Here is a 19,278-nt window from a genome sequence, read left to right as displayed (position 1 = left end):
ATCGCTTTACTAATTTAACGTTTACTACATATCAATATTTATGTACTCCATCATTACTTTAATGAACGATTATTGCTTCTCGAAACGGAATCATTCGTTGGGGACGGGTGAATGGCACAAGATTTTTCTGATTAGCGCACAGTCGAATTAAAAATTGGTCAGTGGACACTACCACATTTCAACCAATGCTTCTCCTTCTTTTCCCCATTTATCACTTCCCGTCGCATAGAAGGAAACTCAAAGGAAGCGAACTGTATTAAATTACACGCGCAGCAATTTAATTGCTCCCATGCTTAATGCAATCAAAACGTACGGGGTGGGATCGCCATACGGCTGGTCCTGCCAGAACTGATTCGCCGCCAAGCGAGAGGGTGGTGAGGGACCGAATTTATGACATCACTTTCGGTCAACAAATCAAGCAACTTTGGTCGAGCTTTACTCTTCGCGGGGCTTTACAGCACCAGTGGCAGTAACAGCAGGAGTCACGTATTCCACGCACGAAAAAAGCAAACCCTTTCCTATTGCCTTCCCGGCCATCGACTTTGTTGGTGCATTAATTGCATTTGGAACCATTTCCGAGCGCTCGAGAATGGGACGAATAATGGAGAAAACGAAGCGAATAACAGCAGTCCTGTGGATTGCGTTGCGCATTCGCAAGTCGTTATGCTGTGTAGCGTATTTTTTTTTCTTTTTGGTGACATCAAACCACATCAAGAACGCATGGGAATTACTTTGCACGCACGCACGCAAACATGGTTTGTGCCGCGGAAATTAAAGTGTGTGCGCGCGGGTAAGGCAATGCCGGGGAAGAAAACATTTCTAATATGCGCTTGGTCATGCTACCGTCGAATCGAGAATGTTAATCTGCTGTGATGTTGTGTTGTTAATTTCCAAGAATTTTCGCAAGTATTAAGCTTAAATAGAATAAATGGTTACGGAAGTTACAATTTTATAAATATAATTTAAAAAGTTTTAAAGAGTTTTTTAGAGAAAAAACTCATACAAACTAGCATAAGTGAAAACTTTAATCTACGATACCACCTAATGAAATCAGTAACTTGATCCATTCGCTGCTTAATCATACTGCTTCTTGGGAGGGTTGTTGTTTCTACTGTGAGTCACCACCGTAAGCATCGTTGATGGACGTTGCTAAATATGTACACGGAGCGAGAAAAAAAGAGATCAAGAGTCGCTTGAGAAAATCCCCAAATCTCTTTCGTTACCTCTGCTTTAATGATCGTCAATTTATTCCAGCGTTTGTGGCACATTTTCCCCAGCGATCTGATGCCGCCGCATCAGCCGCAAATGCATCACGAATGTTGCACCAGGAAGATTATCTTAGCCGATAGACGTTCGGAGCGATCGTTCTACATGATGTGGGATTGCTTTTGCGCTGCTGATACTGATCGTGGCCATAGAACGCATCATTACGAACTTCGATTTAGGATTCAGGTTCAGGTTTCTCCCGGCACCGGCAGGATCTTCTCATTAATGCACGCGAATAAAGCCACAAAACCGGTGGGATGAACGTGATAATGTGCAAATGATTATGCTGCAAATTTGGTTGAAAGATAATGTGCAAGAGGAGCGATAGATAGAGAAAGAGAGAGAGAGAGGGGAAGCAAAACTGAAGCAAATGGTTTGACAAATTACCTCCAGAGTTCATAATTAATCGCCTGAATGCGTTTCGGCCGTACCGGTTCTTCTCGCGCCCGGATCGTTTGTCGGGTTCGTCGTCTAACTTGGCGGCTTCTTAGGGTGACTTCAATAGTCTGCTGAAGCTGCTTGCAGTCGTTTCCGTTGCAGTCGGTAGTTAGGGTTAATATTTGAAACGAAGCTCCACACTGGACGGTGCGGTGCGTTGCGGAAGGTTGGGATTTGTGGTGGTTTTATTTTTCGGTTCGTCAACATTGCTCAAATATCAATCGGTTTCGGTTGAATGCAAGTACGAAGTCAACTGTGACTAAACGCTGGGCGGGCTACTGATTTTCGGGCTACTGGATCGATCTTGATTGGATGCAGGTCGCTTGCCAAAAAAAAAAAAACGTTGTTTAACATGTTGATTAATTCGATAGAAATGTTATTACAATAAGCGCTGTTAACAATTGCAAGAAAGAATGCCTTGCTTACTAGCAAGATTAATTACAACCGATCAAACAAACAAACTGATGAAAATCTTCCTACAGTCATTAAATTAATCACTATCAAAAACCCACCGTGATGGCAGATAACGATGGCGCGCGGAAAATTTTCGGTCGAACCATAATAATGTTTATTTTGTGCTCGTGTGGTTTTCGTTTCGGTGTTCGGGGTACATACGTGTACATTTCGCTATCTGATGCACTTTTAGTTTCACATTCTTTTTCCCTGCCTTCACTATACGCCTAAAAGTGTGTAAAAAGAGAGAACGAAACGCGGTTGAAGCAAACGGAAATTAACGCAAACCAATTGTGTTTCATGTGGTGCGGCTGCTGCATAATGTTGGTTTGTGTCTGTGTGTGTTTTTTTATTGTTGTTGTCCGCTACACCGCTGTACAGCGAAACGATTATACCGAACCATGCGCCGAAAATGTGGCCACGCCGAGAATTGGCTTATGGGATGAAATTGAGCAAAACTGCTAATTTAATTTAATTTGCTCTGGCGGTGCCGTGGTTCGTCTGCCGATGCCCACTTGATCACCCGGTGACGGTTGCCCCTGTCAACGCGACTAAGAATGAGCAAAACGAATGACATTAAAAAACGTTGCCTAATTTTGAAACCCAAAAAAAGGCAAATTTAAAATGAAACGTTCGTCGCTTGTTTCGCTGTTGAAGTCTTTCGTTGTAACGTTGTTAACAGTGAGTGTGATCTATTTATAATTTTTTCCAACGGATTTATTTACCTTACTGACAGTGTTGTGAGCAACATCCGGACCATTTTTCACTTGCAGTTTTGTTTGTTTTAACTTATCCACTAGCTACTTCATGCTTTATCCGCTCGTTAGCTCAAAATTGCGTTCATTTTCGTTTGCGCCGTCCGGACGCGGCTAAGCAGCTCTTTCCGTTATTATCGATCGTTAGCGAAAGCGTTACTTCGCGTTGCATGCATGCGTGTTACGCGTGTGTGTATGTGTGCTTTTTCCTTTCGCTAAAGCAGGGGAGGCAAACATTAGCCTCTCTTAAGGAGACTACCTCGGGAGGATGGCAAGTGGTAACGCAGTTGGGGCAGATAATCGTCAACCACGGCTGCTACACTCTGCGCCGTTTTGAGTGTGCAATTCTTCGCACGGTGAAAATGTCATCTCGATAATCGACAGCTGTCAAAGACGGGGATGGAGAGACACTTGGTGCGTGTTGGTGTGCAACGAGACGTCTCAAATAATGCACCTCGGGGTGTACGGTGAACGTGTCGGTGCAAACCGAAGGTGCAGCTCGGTGCATCGTGGCTGGTCGCATGAAATGCAACACCACCATCGAAGAAACGAGCATGGCAACACCAAAACCGGCATTCGATCGATTTCAGCGTACAGTGTTTGGGTGGTGGAGCACACTCAGATGCGCGCCGGGTCGGTTGCGTACGCCGGGAGAGTGGTTGATGTGCAGTTGTAATGGCGGCCACTTCGGCACCGGCTGTCGCGACACCATAACCGGATCGCTCAAGGTCTTCTAACGGGTGTTTTCTTCCGCAAAAAACCCGCCGTTCCACCATCGCACCCCGCAAGGGGTTAGATAGCTTGTGGTGTTGTGTCCCTGTTTGGGATTTTGCAACGAAAATCGTGCACTCGGCGGGAGTCGTTACACAAAACCACCTTCCGAAGCGAATGCACAACCGGTCAATTAAAGCAAACGCACCGGTTGTCGCCGAGTGCGTGAGGAAATGCTTCGCTCCTTTCTAATGCATCTCCCTTTCGCGCAGAATTTCCGCGCATTAGCGAGATGGTTTTCTGTTGCCGCCAGTGGTGTGCACAAACTGGTTTGATTAGCCGGAGTGCCGGTGTTGGCTTGTGAAACAGTGTGAACGATTTAAATGTTAATGTGTAACGTTATGGAGCGGTATTGAGAGGAAACTATTTGGGACATTCTTGCACATAGGAGTATAATGTATTATTATTCCTTCAGAATGTGGATGACAGTTGAGTTTTGTATCGAAATATCATGAATTGTTGAAACACCTTTAACATTCGACCATTACGGATGTTTTTTTATTTTATTCCATTATTATTTTTGTTATTATTATTATTATTATTATTATTATTATTATTATTATTATTATTATTATTATTATTATTATTATTATAATGCGAAAACTAATTTGTCCACCCTTAAGGCTTAACAAAATGTATTTTATAGTCTAATATTAAATCTAATTAGGGAGATCAAATGGAGATTAAACAAACTTAACATCGAGGATTTTGTAAGGAGTCATTAATTGATCGGGCCCGAAAAGCAGACATCGAGATGTTGTAATCGAAATGATAAAAAAAAAGCAGTTAAATGATTTCATACCTCGCAGAAAAGGATCATTTTGGGCCGTAAGAGGTAAGGCGCGCCAGAATAAATGAAGGAGGACGGAAACGGAGACCACGGCAAGGAATGTACAGGTAGTCCCCGAGATACGCGTTTCCTCTCATAAGCGGATTCGGAGATACGCGGTTTTTTGGAAATTTGTCAGATGAGTTAGTTTAGTGCACAAAATCTAAGCAAAAAGATGAAAATTGGTCAAAAATTGGTCGAAAATACCCTTTTTGTCACATAAAACATTTCTTTCTAACTGATTTTGATGCATTCTTTCTTAAAATCGCCTGATTCGGTGAAAAAATTAAGTCCAGAGAAGGAAGTCGACTCGCTGACTTTGAAGTATAAACGAAATCGCACCAGGATTCGACTTACGCGGAAATTAGAGTCACGTGGATTATAGCGGTCCGCTATAATAGCGTATCTCGAGGACTGCCTGTATAGGTTTAGCATAGATAGTAAGGATGGGGCATCAGTATTGTTGAGGAGAATCTTAGTGATGAAAATAGCTGCCTGAAAATATGACGACCGAGGGCCATATGATCGACATAGTTTGACGAAATTGAATGGCTGTGGGCATTTCCTTCCAGTTATGAGCCTTATCCACATTACATTACATGAGACTTGATGGTGATGTTAATGCAGAGCTTAAAAAATTACTTGTTAACCAAATAATTCCAATCGACAACACAATTCTGAAGCTGAAGAATTAAAGTGTTTCATTCAACTCCGTTTTGTTGTTAAGCAATGCGCATGAAAATTTAACACCTTTCGGGGAACTGCAAACTGAAACCGTCGGAAAACGGAACACAACAAGCAAATAAACATGAGCTGGCTGGAGCGCCAAGAGACGAGCCAGCACCTCTTAGGATGGTTCAGTTTTCTAACCATGAAGCGGAAGTTCGATGGCACGATAGAAGAGAACCTGTAACTGAAGTAAACCCCTTCTTCTTCCTTCTGTATGTGGCCACAGGGTGGTACGGTCGGGCAGGCAAATCGAGCGGGTGGTGGCTATTCTTACCTTTGTTCGCCGAATGCAACCCCAGATGCAACCGTGCCGAGCGGCGGGATGGGTTTTACTTTATTTATATTTTTGCAAACGCAAACCAAAATTTCACATTCTTATGCAATGTGTTGCACTTTGGGTGTGTGTGTGTGTGCGAGGGGAGTACAAAATTGGCTAGCATTGATCGGGTGTGGCATCATGTTGCTCTCGATGTACAAGGTTCGGTGCATCAGCGTGCGCAGGAAACGAATCCCCCCCGCTTACTGCCGCGACCGGGAACAGTTGGTTTGGTTTGTTCTAGGTTGAGAATGAAATTGTGCTGTGTGCTGTGCATCGTGCCGGCGAAAGCGAAATGAAGAACGAACGAGAAGGGGGAAAACACCAAAACGTTTTTGCGCACAAAACAAAGGAAAATGCATGCATTTCGCGTAGACTTCTGAATCGACAGCCAACAATGCATCTGCATGCATGCTCCAACTGTTGCTTCACAATTGCAGCACGGCTGTTGCAGCTCTTGTTGAGGTTTCGCTTTAGAAAAATACGCCTCGGCACAGCAGTCAGAATCCTGGACCGCCCCGGGGTAGAGTGGCGGGGTGTTTTTCTTGTTGCTGCTGCTGCAGAGTTCGATACGGGACAGCAGAACTGCATTCGCAAGGATGCCGTTGCATCTTCGACCCGGGGCAAAAAAAAAACCACGCGATGCAGTATGGAAAACAACTGCGCACCAGGTCCCAAGAAAATCCCACGGCCATTTCTTTTCAATCCGGCCACACCGCGTACTACGCATTGTTGTGCGTATGTTTTCAAACGTGTGGCATCGTGTGGCTGCACGCGCAAAAGGGGTGCATCGAACAGCATCGAACCAGAAGAAAACGCACAGCGAGGAATCTACAAAATCGTTCCTCGTGTTCGTTCCGTTCTCACGGACGATTATCTGGCCCGATGGGCCTTGTTGCGGCTTGTTGCGGACCAAACAAATCTCCTGCTCGTTCTAGGAAGTAAAACTGGTTTAAATCAAGAATTGCGATTAGAAATCTGGTCAATCATACGCGGCTCGCTGGCTCGTTGCGCATCACACTTTAAGGCCGCTGTTAAAATGGGAAATTTATGATGAACCAAACGACATAAAGATTGTAATCCAGCTCGTGGGGGCTGATCTTGATCGCCGGGAAGCGGTAACGTATATGGCTGTATTTTTACGGCGAATGAGATTTCGTACCGGACTGATTCGAGTGATAGCGTTTTAAATTTATCTTCCGAACAACAAACATGGCTAAATGTCATTAGGATTGCTTTAGATTTCTTTTTCAATTCAGATCAGTACCTTCTGATCTTACAAACATCTTTATATCTGTTTAAACGAGTTTTAGATTTAGAAGATTATAAATGAATGAACTCTGTGCAAGAAAACGTATATAAATTAGAATACGTTTAGCTTTTAATAGTGTTTAAAAGCGAAACTTAAAAAGAATAAACCAATTTTTCATTAAATCTGAGATAAGGTTAATAGAACATTCAATATATGTTCTACTTCTGACACCAATTGGTTGGAACCTTAAGAAAGGTTGATGAATAAATAATAGTAATTGCATGTTACTTACCTTTATAGTCACTTTGACGATCGACTTTTCCTTGGGTTTGGTCTTAAAATATTTTGTAAAGCATCCTCCGCCCCCAAAAAGTTCTGGCATCCCCGGAACATTTAGTGTAGGGGGTTATAGGCAAATCATTAACTTAAGTTCTTCCGTCAATCTCTTGATATGTTGTTTCTCATTATGCTTGTTAATATAGATAGCAACTTCCAGTGGATATTACGTGATCATATCCCAAATCTCCGAAAAATCCTGGCAGAAAAACGATATCTCTTGCCACCTTGTCTAATGTCGAAGAATTTCCTGGAGAAACTTGATGTAGGAGTTGTCAATACAGATATTCTTGGAGTTGGACGTAAAGTTACTGGTCCAAGTAGATCACGATCATCTATTAAGATCGCAATGGTGCGCCTCGTCGGAATAAATTGTATCACAAGAGACTTCAAGTGCTAAATCCAGAAGTTTGGTCCAGAAACATCTTCAACTTCTTCGCTCTTCTTGGATTTTGTTCCACAAGCAAATTTTGCGTACCGTTGGCGGCAGGAATTCAGCCTTCTGTTCAATGTGATGAACACTCCTCAGGAGTGAGAGCTATTTCGAAGGAGTTCCCAGGACTTATAGGGCTACGAGTCCCAGGTATATTGTATAGGTATACTGTGATATTCCTTACATCACAAGATTTTGAGGAATTCTGGGTTGTCAATTAGGAGTGAGTGAGTGAGTGAGTGATTTGTTCCATATGAATTTTGAAAAAAAAACTCACTTGAATCTTTAATGAGGTTTCTTTTTGGATTGGTTTGGACTTGACATATGGATTTGATAATTTTATCCAAGACCAAGAATTTTATCTAAGACCTTGAAGTTTGACAAAATAAATCCCTTCCCTTCATAAAAAGTAATAAAAATAATATATAATCAATACTAATTTATTGTTCCCAATAGCTTCCACAAGGCTTCCAGTGAAAAAAAACATTAAAATCCTTCAAATTATCTTGTTATTCACCGCACACTCTCCGGATGTGCCAGGACAGAGCCCGCAAAGGGGTCAGATCGGGTATCGGTCCTGCGTGTGTCGGTGATGATCTTTTTTGGAGTTCATATTTTGTTTCTGATCACCATCTTACCACCTTTCCCATCACATTTATGCAGCCCGTTTGCTACTTAGCATAAAATGCTAATGGCGCACCGATATTGCTCGCCCAAAACGAGGCCCGGCAACGATCGTTTGTTGACAACATTCTCGGCGCACACTTTACGCACACCACTCAATTACATCATCCCGGGCTGTGTGTGCGGTGCGGTGGGTGTAATAAAGATGCAGAACCTTCCTGTGCAAGGGTTAGCGCATAAACATTTGATTTCGTTTTTCGTTTCGATTCCGGTCGGTTTTCCGTGTGGGGGGCACGGGCGAAACGTGCCAATGCGCGAATGCAACCGCGTGTATACGTGCATACACGTATCGCTTTTAGGGATGCATTACACGGGACTTAACGTGGTCGGTGCTGTGCGCCGTGCATTCGAAATTACCACAAACCTTCTTCGTGGGCGTGGGATTGGAGTTCGTTTTTTAGTTTTCTTTGCCATGCCAAGATATTGATGTAATATAGCATTCGCTTTTCTTTGTCACTGCCGAGTGGGGGGGGGGGGGGCTACTGGCGCTTGAGAGCATCAGCCAGCAGCATTAGCCAGCAGCACATGGTGTATTTTAAGCAGATAGCTTTAAAACAACATATTTCTTTATATTGATATAAAAGTGACTTTTGCTATGATGGATTGGTCCGGATTGGATGGATTGTTAAAGCAGACATTACACAGCAACTGATTGGATAGTAATAAGCTTTGCAAAATTCTGCGTAGTTGCACAGGCAGCAAACCCCGGGCACAACACCCACTCGGAAGGGAAAATCTCATCTGGCGCAGAGCAGAAAGGCTTCTATGCGATGCGGCAAATGGACACCCACCTTTCCCATAAGGGAGTTGGGAACGGGCTTGCACGAGCGGAAGTAAAATGTACCACGGCTGTGTGTGTGTGTGTGTGTGTTGAATGTGCCCCCCCCCCCCCATTTATATTGCCGTTTCCCGGAATGCAAGGTCACACGGTGCAGCGAGATGCAAATAACCGACCGACCGGATGGTGAACTCCATTCGTGCGCTCGTGGCGCAAGCCTTTGCAACAAGGTGTCTCTCGGTCGATAGCCCCCTAGCCCTCGGTGTGGGTGGTGGTTACATGGCACCTGATTAATACGCGAATCGCCACGTGGGCATCCGACGCAAAAGGGACAGCCCGTGTCGTCCTACCCGATCGACGTCGTAAATTGATGGTGGGTTTTTGAAAGGCCGATTTGATTGGTTTCGAGTTTTGTCTAGCACAGCGTTGGCAGGAAACGTTATTTTTTTTCGAATTTAAAAAAAAAAACCGGTGACTAGGTTAATTTTCCCGACTCGAAGAAAAATGATTCATCTGAGAGTGAGTGACAGCACGCAAATACCTGATCGGATCGCTTCGTTCTCAAACAAGACCTGGAAGTAGTAAATCATTCGCTTGCCATGCCAATCCATCCTGAAAAGAAGCGATCAAGTGACCTTCATTGGAGTTGCGATTGGCAGCGTACCGAACAACACCTCATTAAATAAAATGTATTTCCCGCTCGCGCGTAGTAACTTCATTTGCCAGATTTATGAAGATTGTCTCCCTTCACTTTTCACCACCACTCGATGCTAATTATTAACCCTTCACGCTCGCAAGCAACGAATTCGCTCTCGAGCGAAATACCAAATGTCAGTCAGCTGTTGTATGTCGGCAGTTTCGATCAACACAGCCGCACACCGTACGGCATCGTTTTGTGGTCGAAGTAGTCGGAGCTGTCGCTGTATAATAATAAAGGCCTACACTCGGGGGAGAGATTTATGGGCTTCAATAAAGCAGCAGCAGCGGCGCCGCGGCATGGTTGTTTGGCCGCGGCGGATGTCAAGTTCACCGTGTCGTGTCGCGGCTGTCGCCATCGTCAAAATAAGCACCATCCGCCAAGGGCTTTCCGATCATGGCACCAAAGATCAAAGTCAATAGAGTGTTTCGCTGGCCCGAGCGAAACGATCGTGAACCGTCAATCGGCTTTTGACGGTGGACGGTAGGTTTATTGCATGTTTTACGAGATTCCCCCGCCGTTCCCATCGGAGGAAATGGGAGGAAAACTGCCACCGAAAGTGTGGGGTTCGAAGAGGAGGGTCCATGAAAAGGGTGGTGAAAAATCGGCACGGAACAAAGTGTGCAATTACTATTGGCAGCGTCGTGTTGGTGCGGGTGAAAATCGGTAGCATATTTGCGCGATGATGGTATATCACGAAACGAACCGACCCATTTTGCCGGGGGTAGCTCATGGTCCTATTTTGTTCGATGAGATTCTTGAACGTTTTGGATGCGCCTCCACTAAGGAGTGTGATGATGGATATTTTGGTAGCAGTTTATAAGTTATAGTTTATTACTTATGCAATTTTTGAAAACATTTTTGTTACAGAAGATTGTTTAAAAGGAGGCAAGAAGCTATTTCAAAATGAATATTTGAAGTGTTTTAACGAGACAGTATACATCTTAAAAAATAAGGGAAATAAGTGAAATTAGTATCAAGGCTATTTACCTTTATTTTGTCCCAAGGTGCGCTACAATTAGTCAAAGCATTTGAAAGGAAAATACAAAATTGACGTTTTCATTGATCTTGCTTTGGGGCACATTTTAAATTCCGGATTAATATCTACAAACTAGTAACAGTTTTCGTATATTAAAGTAGTTACAATATAGAACCTGAAGAGGTGTAGAAAATACATTACAACTAACTAAATAACCTACTTTTTCAATTCTTTTATTATCCTTTGGACGGCAAAACTTTTTAAAGTTTGTTTTAAAACCCAACCATCAAAAGTTCACATTTAGTACTATGAAATGTAATAACAAACTCTTGAAAACTTGTGAGTTAACTTGCAGATATTTAAGAATTGTTTAGTACTATTTTGCATAGTTGTATTTTGAGTAACTTCACATGTTTTCCCTTGGAAAAGTGTTAATGTTTTGGGAAATAATATCTATGCCATTTTAATACGAACAGATTTTTCCGGAAACCTTCGAAAATTTCCACCTATTTGAACTCTTACAAGCCAATAGAAATGAAATTCGTAAGCTTTAAAAAAACACTCTCCATAAAACACTGCTAATTGAGTTATCAATATAAAAAAGCCATCAAAAGTGTACTTCATTTCCCCCACATCATTCCTTTTCATATGACATGGCTGACTGGAGCTCGCCACAGCCCCGGTAGCGCCGGTGGATAAACGCAAATTTGGGTTTGACAATGCAATTTCAGTTTCAAACAAAAATAAAAACACATTCTACTACACCGCCCGAAAAGTGTTCTCGTTCGTTTAACAAGAGCATTAAACACACACACACACCGAAACCATCGCTTGCAGCTTAAAATATGCGCAATTTGCTCTACGCAGCACAATTTTTACGCACTAGGGTGAAAAAGAAAATGGAGAGGAGATTCCAAGGGGAAGAAAAGAGAATAGAAGTTAATAGCATTTTGTAAGAGGAGGAGAGGGGGGGGGGGGGCAAAGTGATGGTGACGGAGGTTTATGGTTGGTCGATTTTGATGACAATATTTTTTTTTTTTGTTACTTGTCGCCTTTATTTTGGGAAGGCCAATTTTTCGCATTTTGACTAAACCAACAGGCTTTTCTTTCTTGCGCGTCTGTACTTGTTTTGTTTGCCTTGTTCATGTACATGTTTTATTCGTTTTTTGTTTGTTGTGGCTGCTTTTATTTTGTTAAATTGACTCGTTTTTGTCACTGTTTTTTTCTTCTCTCTCTCTTCTGTATCACTGCTCTGTGGATGCGTGTTTTATATGTTTGTCTGAGGTACTTATTACTTTTATTATTTGTTTTGCTTTTCTACTACACACTCACCATTTTCCATCGAGTTTTTTTTTGTGTGTTTATTTTTTGTTTTGTTTTTGTTTTCCTTTCTAAGTACAACATTCCAAGTTGTTCGTGGTTTTCTTCGTGTGCGCTTTTCATTTTCCTCCGCTGGTTTGTTGTTTCGTTTTTTTTTGTCTTTTGGGCGAGTCTTTAGCAACGATTCTTTTTAACAACATTCCTTTAGCCGTAGTGTTCGGTTTACGGTTCGGTGGGTTTATCTTTATTGTAATGCAAAAGGGTAAACCCCCACGTTGGTGGAAACGAGACGCGAAGGTGAAGCGTTTCTGCTTTGAACTGAAATTGGATCCATCGGTGCTGTGGCCGATAGTGGGAGGGCAAGGGACTCCACCGGACAGGACGACGCGTTTGTTGATGGTGGTTAATTAGTGTTTATTGTGTTAATTTGTGCCCAGGTAGCGTTTTTGTGCACTTTTATTGTGAATTCTTTTATTTCTGTTGCGCGCGCCGAAAAAAAAAACACTCTCCACATCCACGCCTGTTCCCCCAACGGTCAATGCGTCATTTTTCCGTTGTTTTCCACTCGATTCTTCAAGTTCGTCAACTTCAGTGTTGAATTGTTGGTGGTTTAGCCGTTGTTGTTGTTTTTTGCATTCGTGAATTTTAATTTCCCTTCGTTTTTATGTCGCCGGGTAAACCTTTCTGCAACATTTTGACGTAAATTATGCAGCGCCATGTAATAATGAGCGACAATCGCATGCGGTTGTGACGTCCTGCGCGCCAGGCTTTGTTCTGCCAGAGTGGATGGGGGGGGGGGGGGGGGGGGAAGGTGGTCTCATAATTGTAATTAACTGTTGCATGCCACCCCTCTTAAGCGGCACTGATTTCCCTCCCTCCCTCAATTCTCCGTACCATCTCTTTCCTCCACGTTCTATGGTGCCGTGTGAAAAGCGACCACTAGAACGCTTGAGTGATACTACTCTCTTGCCTTGGTCTAGGGCCAGAAACCGTGGTGTATTGTTGCGAAAAAAAAAGAAGCACACGGGAAGGCACGCCAACAGCAGCAGTATATATTCCGGCCAGGCAGCTAAATTAATGCGTATGACCATGAACCTGAACCTTGCGTCGCTGGCTCTTGCAGGTTGTTCAACTTGATTTTAAAAGCTAAATTGGAGCTTGTTTGATGGATTCGTTCGCTGGTTCTCGCGTTGGTGTTTTTTTTTGCGTGTGGTTGTTTTCTTTACATTTGTTGCTGTTATCGTGGTCTATGTTCTCCTCCCATACCAGCGTATGATGGACGTGTTGTCGACGCATTGTTGTGCGGAAAATTTTGTTCCCTTTCTTCCCTATTTGCATTTCTATGATAATTTGTTATCTGCCTGATAATGGTACATTATCGTGCTGGTTTATCGCTTTCAATTATGTTCATTTAAAGGTGAGATTGTTAGAAACGAAGGTTTTTAGTTAATGTTTTGTACTATTCACCATGCTACTGTTGAGTATTTTTTATTATTCAAACTTTGTTTTATCAACCATAAAAGTTTGAATTAATTTTGTGCGTTACTTCTTTTGGGGTAGAGTCATATGAATCTTTTCAAATCATTTAAAAGGCCTGTAAATCACGACTCTCGCCGAAAAGATTAATGAATCTTTAAGGAATCATCTTTCAAGTTTTTAATGCAGAATGAATCTTGAATCTTTGCAGATTAGTTCATTTTGAGGGATTAACTTTGAATAATTTTAATGAATGAATGAACATTTAAATGAATCTTGAATATTTGAAAATTTATTAATCTTGAATCATTGCATGAATCACTCATGAATCTTGAATCTTTGAAGATTCATAAATCTTGAATCTTTGCAGATTAGTTAATTTTGAGGGATTAACTTTGAAGAATTCCAACATTTCAATGAATCTTCATGAATCATGAATCATAAAACTTCATTATTCAAAGAATCTTTTGAATCTTTGAAGATTCATGAATCTTGAATCGTTGAAAATTAATGAATCTTGTATATTTGAAGATTCATGATTCTTTTCATAGAGTCTCTCGTTTGGATAGAGGATTCAGAGTCAATCGTTATAAAAAAAATCAATCAGATTCATGAATATGAATCAATTTTATTATCAACACTAAAATTATACGTAAAAGAGCTCTAAAAATGGAATAATATCATATTTTTGTTGTAATCTTTTAACTCTCCTCAGATATATCTACATTTTAGATCCATTTTGATTTTCCCGATGCTTCTCTACAACAGATTCTCGCAGAAACCGAAACCGGCAAATGAATCATTTACTTTTGCACCATTTTCACGGACAAACTTGCTGCACGGTTCATTTGTTTCGTCGTCACACATCCGTGGCCACAAGAAAGCGAGCAGGGCAAAATTTTGAGCACTGCCCCACGCCCAGCTTGAACTTGAACTTGAATTTGTTTCTGTTTCCGTTCCACTTGCCTTACCTTTCCCCTTTTTCATTCCGCTTTGTAATGGGTCCATGTTTTGCTTTCGCTGTTACAACCTCACTGTAGTATGCTCACTGTGTGTGTGAGTGTTTTTTTTTTCATTTCTTTCGTAGTTTTGACTAGGGTTTTCCACTCGCGCTCGTCGCTAATTTCTCCCGCAACAAGAGGCGAGGGTTTACCGTGCGCGTTACACTCCATTTCGCGAACGCTATGGCAACGATGCACTTTTCAGTTTGTTTGTTGGTTTTTTGTCTGTTGATTAACTCACAGTCCCTTCGCAGTAACCCCACAATTGTGGTCGAAGACAGGGACAGGGAGACTGGCAAAGAAAATCGAAACGATAACAACAACAGAAAAAAACCGTCTGCGAACACGCGACTAAACAGCTGCATCCGCTGCAACGGAGTTGTGTCAAAATGTTGATTTTTCCGTTGTTTTTTTTTCGTTAATTTTGCAACGAAAATTTCACTTACTGATAAACGGCGAAGCACTCTTGCTTTCCAGCAATGGGTTTTCATTTGCTGCATAACTGGAGAGGCATGAAAGTAAAATTGGTATTCGAGTGAGTGAGGAGGGCGTCTTATTATTATTTGCTTTGTTACTATTTTTTAATCAATTCATTGCAAATTGGTACATAACATTCTATCGTTTTAAAGACAAATACAAGTTAAATTAGTACAAGTCAATTCCATAGAATTTTGCCAAACAAAAAATGTATCAGCTCGTCAAAAAAGGGACCTTTTTTGGCAAGCAATTTCACCCCTCGTGGTTTACATTGAACCCATCGAGACTGGCACACCCCTGATCGCATGACATTTTGGGCAACCAAATACAAGGGAACTGTGGTCAACAAATTAGTCTGTGCTTTCGGAGGGCTTGCAACAGACACACACACACACACAGGAAAATAATTTGTCAGAAAGTGTGCATCACCACGGCGGCGGTTGGTGGCGATTCTCGTGTCAAACTGCAATTGCAGTCATTTTTTATTTTGCAGCCCGACGACGAACACCATCGGCCAGTCGGCAAATGGTACTAATTGGGTTTGGTGTAGCTTGTTGACATGTATGCGTTACAACGGGGCATGTAACGGAGCGTTTTGAAGCTAACCCGGTGGTGTCTAATTAGCAAATAAAGGGTCGAAATTGCAATTGTTTTTTTGTTTTGTTTTTATCCGTCTCTTTCCGTTTGCAGCTCAAATTAACCTTCTTTGTTGTATGATTGATTTAATTTACGCTTTTGAAAAGGGATTTCATTTTGTATGAGCCTGTAAAAATAGTTTGTAAAATGAAGAAATTGTAATATGAAAAATAAATCCAATAAAATTGATCCAAATGTTCAAATGTTTAAATTATTAAATTTTTGTTATTGTTCATTTGGTGTTCATTTTACTGCTTTCTACTGTTGCGTTTAAACTGCAACATTCATTTCTGATGTAGCTTAATTTAATTAAATATAATGCTTTTGAAAACCTTCGAAATGTTTTTACAAATATATTCTTTAATCATTTTCAAACATTGATTGTTCCATTCCTAAGTAAGTGAACATAAATTCATGCGGTAAGCTGCATTTTCCCCGGTTGTTCATCCTTTCATCCAATTTGCGCAGGGATTTAGCACGTAACGGAAACGAGGTTATCATGGTTCCAGACTCCCGTTTGCTGCACTGCATTATGTTTTTTTTCGCTCTCTCTCTCTCTACTGGGTGACATTGAACAAGTGCATCGACAGCTTTACTTCTTGCACGTTGCAACGCAACAGGAGGAAGCAGAGACTCTTTCCCAGGACCAAACATTACGTGCTCTCAGTGCCCGGTGGCTTATCAACCTTCAAATCGGCGTTGATGATGTCGGTAATGGAGTGTGTGTCTGTGGGAGGTAGCTGTGCGCTGTGCACATATCGGTAGTAATGAGGGAAAATTCCATTATGACACATTTTTTCCTCATGTTTCACTTTACTAGTAGCAACGCAAAAAGAATGTAAAGTTTAAAAATGGATTTTGAAGCAAGTTTTAAAATGTTGGCAATTCGATCGTCGTGGCTATCAACTTAACTGATTTAATCCTTGATCTGTGAGGTCGTAGGGCGATGTCTTATCAATCAAGTAACGCAGTTACTTCAAGTCTTTGATTATGAAAGATTAAGATGAAGTGGCTTAATCTAGATTATGTTGGACGTACGGTTATGAGGTTGGAACGTGATTTTATGCCTGCTAGAGTCCATCGACGTCGAAACGATTGCACAACAGAAGGCGTGTGATGATGACGGGTCCGTTATTAAATATTACTTAAGGACTCGCATAATATTATTGCGAGAATGGAAAAAAGTGATTAACTTAATTTTATATTAAACTTATACTTTGAAGTATTTTAACGTAAACTCCTTCAGAGCGAAGATAAGCGGTGGTGTCGTAGGAAAACCCTCTCTTATTTGCTAATATTTGTTTGCTAACTACTTCAAACTGCAAGAAGTGCAGTGAATAAATCCCTCCTTGAGTGAATCATTCATTTATCAGGTGTGCATCTTGAAAGTGTTTCCTATGAAGTACTCCATCCATCCTATCAGCTGTAGCTAACGATCTATTTTAAGCGGTCCACATGGAACAATTTTCTTTAGTATTTAGACAAAATCCTTGGAGATTGTAAAATGTTGTCCCGATACAATTTAAATGCATTAAGTTTAAGGTACGGGACTTTTGCGTTGCATGGCAAACAAATGTTTCGATCACGTGAGTCGACAACGCTCACAGGCTCTCCATCAGCAAAGATCACGATCACCTCCAGCCTCGCGCCGACTCGCTGCCCGGCGATCTGCCCTTGACTTCAATTAGCGAAAGGGCGCAAGACGCGGTTTCTGAGATCGGCGTCGCAGAAACATAACACGCCGCACACCTTACGAAACCGAAACCCACCCGTACTTACACACCTACCCACCAGGACCTACCCACATCTGTCACGGCAATTGGAACTGGTGTGCGAAAACGGAACATGTGTCCGATGCTGACAGGTCTGGGATACGATTCATACGGCGTTGGTTGTATTTGTGTGGAGTGGTTTTTTATTGTAATTTCTTGTAAGAAGAAACGGGTCGAAACGATTAAAGCGAGCGTTCAAAGGACTACAGATTTATCTCAATCCGGATCACGTTAATGTTTCATACGACTTATCCAAGCTGTTTTTTTTGTTCCTCTTTTCTTTCGCAGGTAAGTCACGGTGTCGGAACATTCTATACCGAGTTGGAATCTGAGAAACGATCAACACAAATCTGTCAAATCTGTTTCACACTTATGTGACTTGGAGTTTTAATGGGAAATTTACCACAATTCTGGCGTGAACTTGATATTGCACCAATGGTGGTTAATGGTACTGCGAGGATCTACTGACATGCTCAGAATGGTTGAAGAAACTCAACTCCTGGAATGGAAATAATTCATCAAGATTATGACTGTTTTTTTTTGTAAAACCATTTTAGCTTTAACATAACGCGTACGGTGGTAAAGTGTAGCTGAGTATACATCTGAGAAACGTTCCAGAAATCAACTACCCTAACTAAACACGCCACTTCAGAGTAAAGCTGGGGCAAGTCGTTACAATCTCACGATAATTACATGGCTCGTTGGCTCCAGGGCCCCCGGGAGCACCGATTTCCAAACGTACGCCCATCGTTCGCGATCGTGATCCAGAACTCTGCGTGGATTAAGTGGGTAATCGTGACGATTCAATAAGTTGATCGAGTGAACACTCCCCACGCTTGATAGTTCTGATAAGATCAGATCTTGCCCTACGGCGGAGGGCCCGTACCCCCATACCAGGAAATAGATCTCGTCGCTTGTTCTATGAACATGTTCCGCATCTCCGGCGGCAGTGTAGCCGGTAGAATCTGGTTGTGAAGAATGTTGATTAAAGCTAGGCGTTTGGTGAAGGTGTACGGCGTTGAGGAGTACAAATTGCCTCGATCGTGATTTCACCTTGAACGTCGACATAATCTCCACTCTATCGATTGCGCCTGCCACACGTTGGCGCTTGCGGGTGCGATGAGCAATATCTCATCGTGTGCGCAAAGCAATACATCACGCAGCTGACGATATTGTTGTATAAGATCACGCGTACCCGTAGAAAGAATCATCTGGTTGGCTGGTTGAACTCTGATGAACCGCCATCATCGATTTGTTGACATAACACAGGCATCAGCGGGCTATGAACCTGGTGCCGCGGTGTGAGTCACACTGTGCGACGTTGTGTGGAGTGGAGTGCCAGTTCTAGTTGTAGTTTCTGATTGATCATTCCGTTGTCGGGAGGTCGGTAACGTGCGGAGGACTGAAGATGTGTGTCCCATTAGACGAGGAGTAATGATTAATCCGTAGTTGTCGATCAAGTGATGGGTCATATTTGTCATCCATAAAAACTGGAGATCGGTTTACGTGTCTATACTTGGGATGTTTCTCTCCAATCCAACCTTAATTACTCGTGTCGATACTTAGTCACCACACAAAGAAACTATTTTTATTTTGTGCTTTCTCTAACAATCGTTGTATTTGATCGTGTGTTGATTTTTTTTTGTACAGCACAAATGCCGCAAAACCATTGCAACCATGTTAATTATTTAAAGACACATAAACAAACCACGCTAGACTAAATAGTGGCGCTGCACAACAACAACAAAAAAAAACGGCACGTTGCTTTGCAAATAGTTTTATTTGCATTACCATAAATATTAACCTCGTTCTCGGGATGATCTTCGATCGCGAGTCGCAACGGACCATCCTCCGCTGATGGGACACCTATCTCTGCGTGT

General features: G+C 42.0%; 1 protein-coding gene across 1 annotated transcript in view; it reads left to right on the top strand.

The window, feature by feature from the left end:
• Positions 1-17,783, top strand: part of LOC128309851 (ecdysone receptor-like) — a 34,959-nt gene extending 17,176 nt beyond the window's left edge. Inside the window, exon 3 of the mRNA XM_053046334.1 lies at positions 17,687-17,783. Within this exon, the coding sequence (XP_052902294.1) occupies positions 17,687-17,730 (44 nt within the window). The 3' untranslated portion in view covers positions 17,731-17,783. The remainder of the gene's footprint in view (positions 1-17,686) is intronic.
• Positions 17,784-19,278: the final 1,495 nt, after the last annotated feature.

This window comes from Anopheles moucheti, chromosome 2, assembly GCF_943734755.1.
Source record: "Anopheles moucheti chromosome 2, idAnoMoucSN_F20_07, whole genome shotgun sequence".
Classification (NCBI taxonomy): domain Eukaryota; kingdom Metazoa; phylum Arthropoda; class Insecta; order Diptera; family Culicidae; genus Anopheles; species Anopheles moucheti.
The sequence above is the reverse complement of the archived record's forward strand: the minus strand, read 5'-3'. Positions and strand labels throughout refer to the sequence as shown.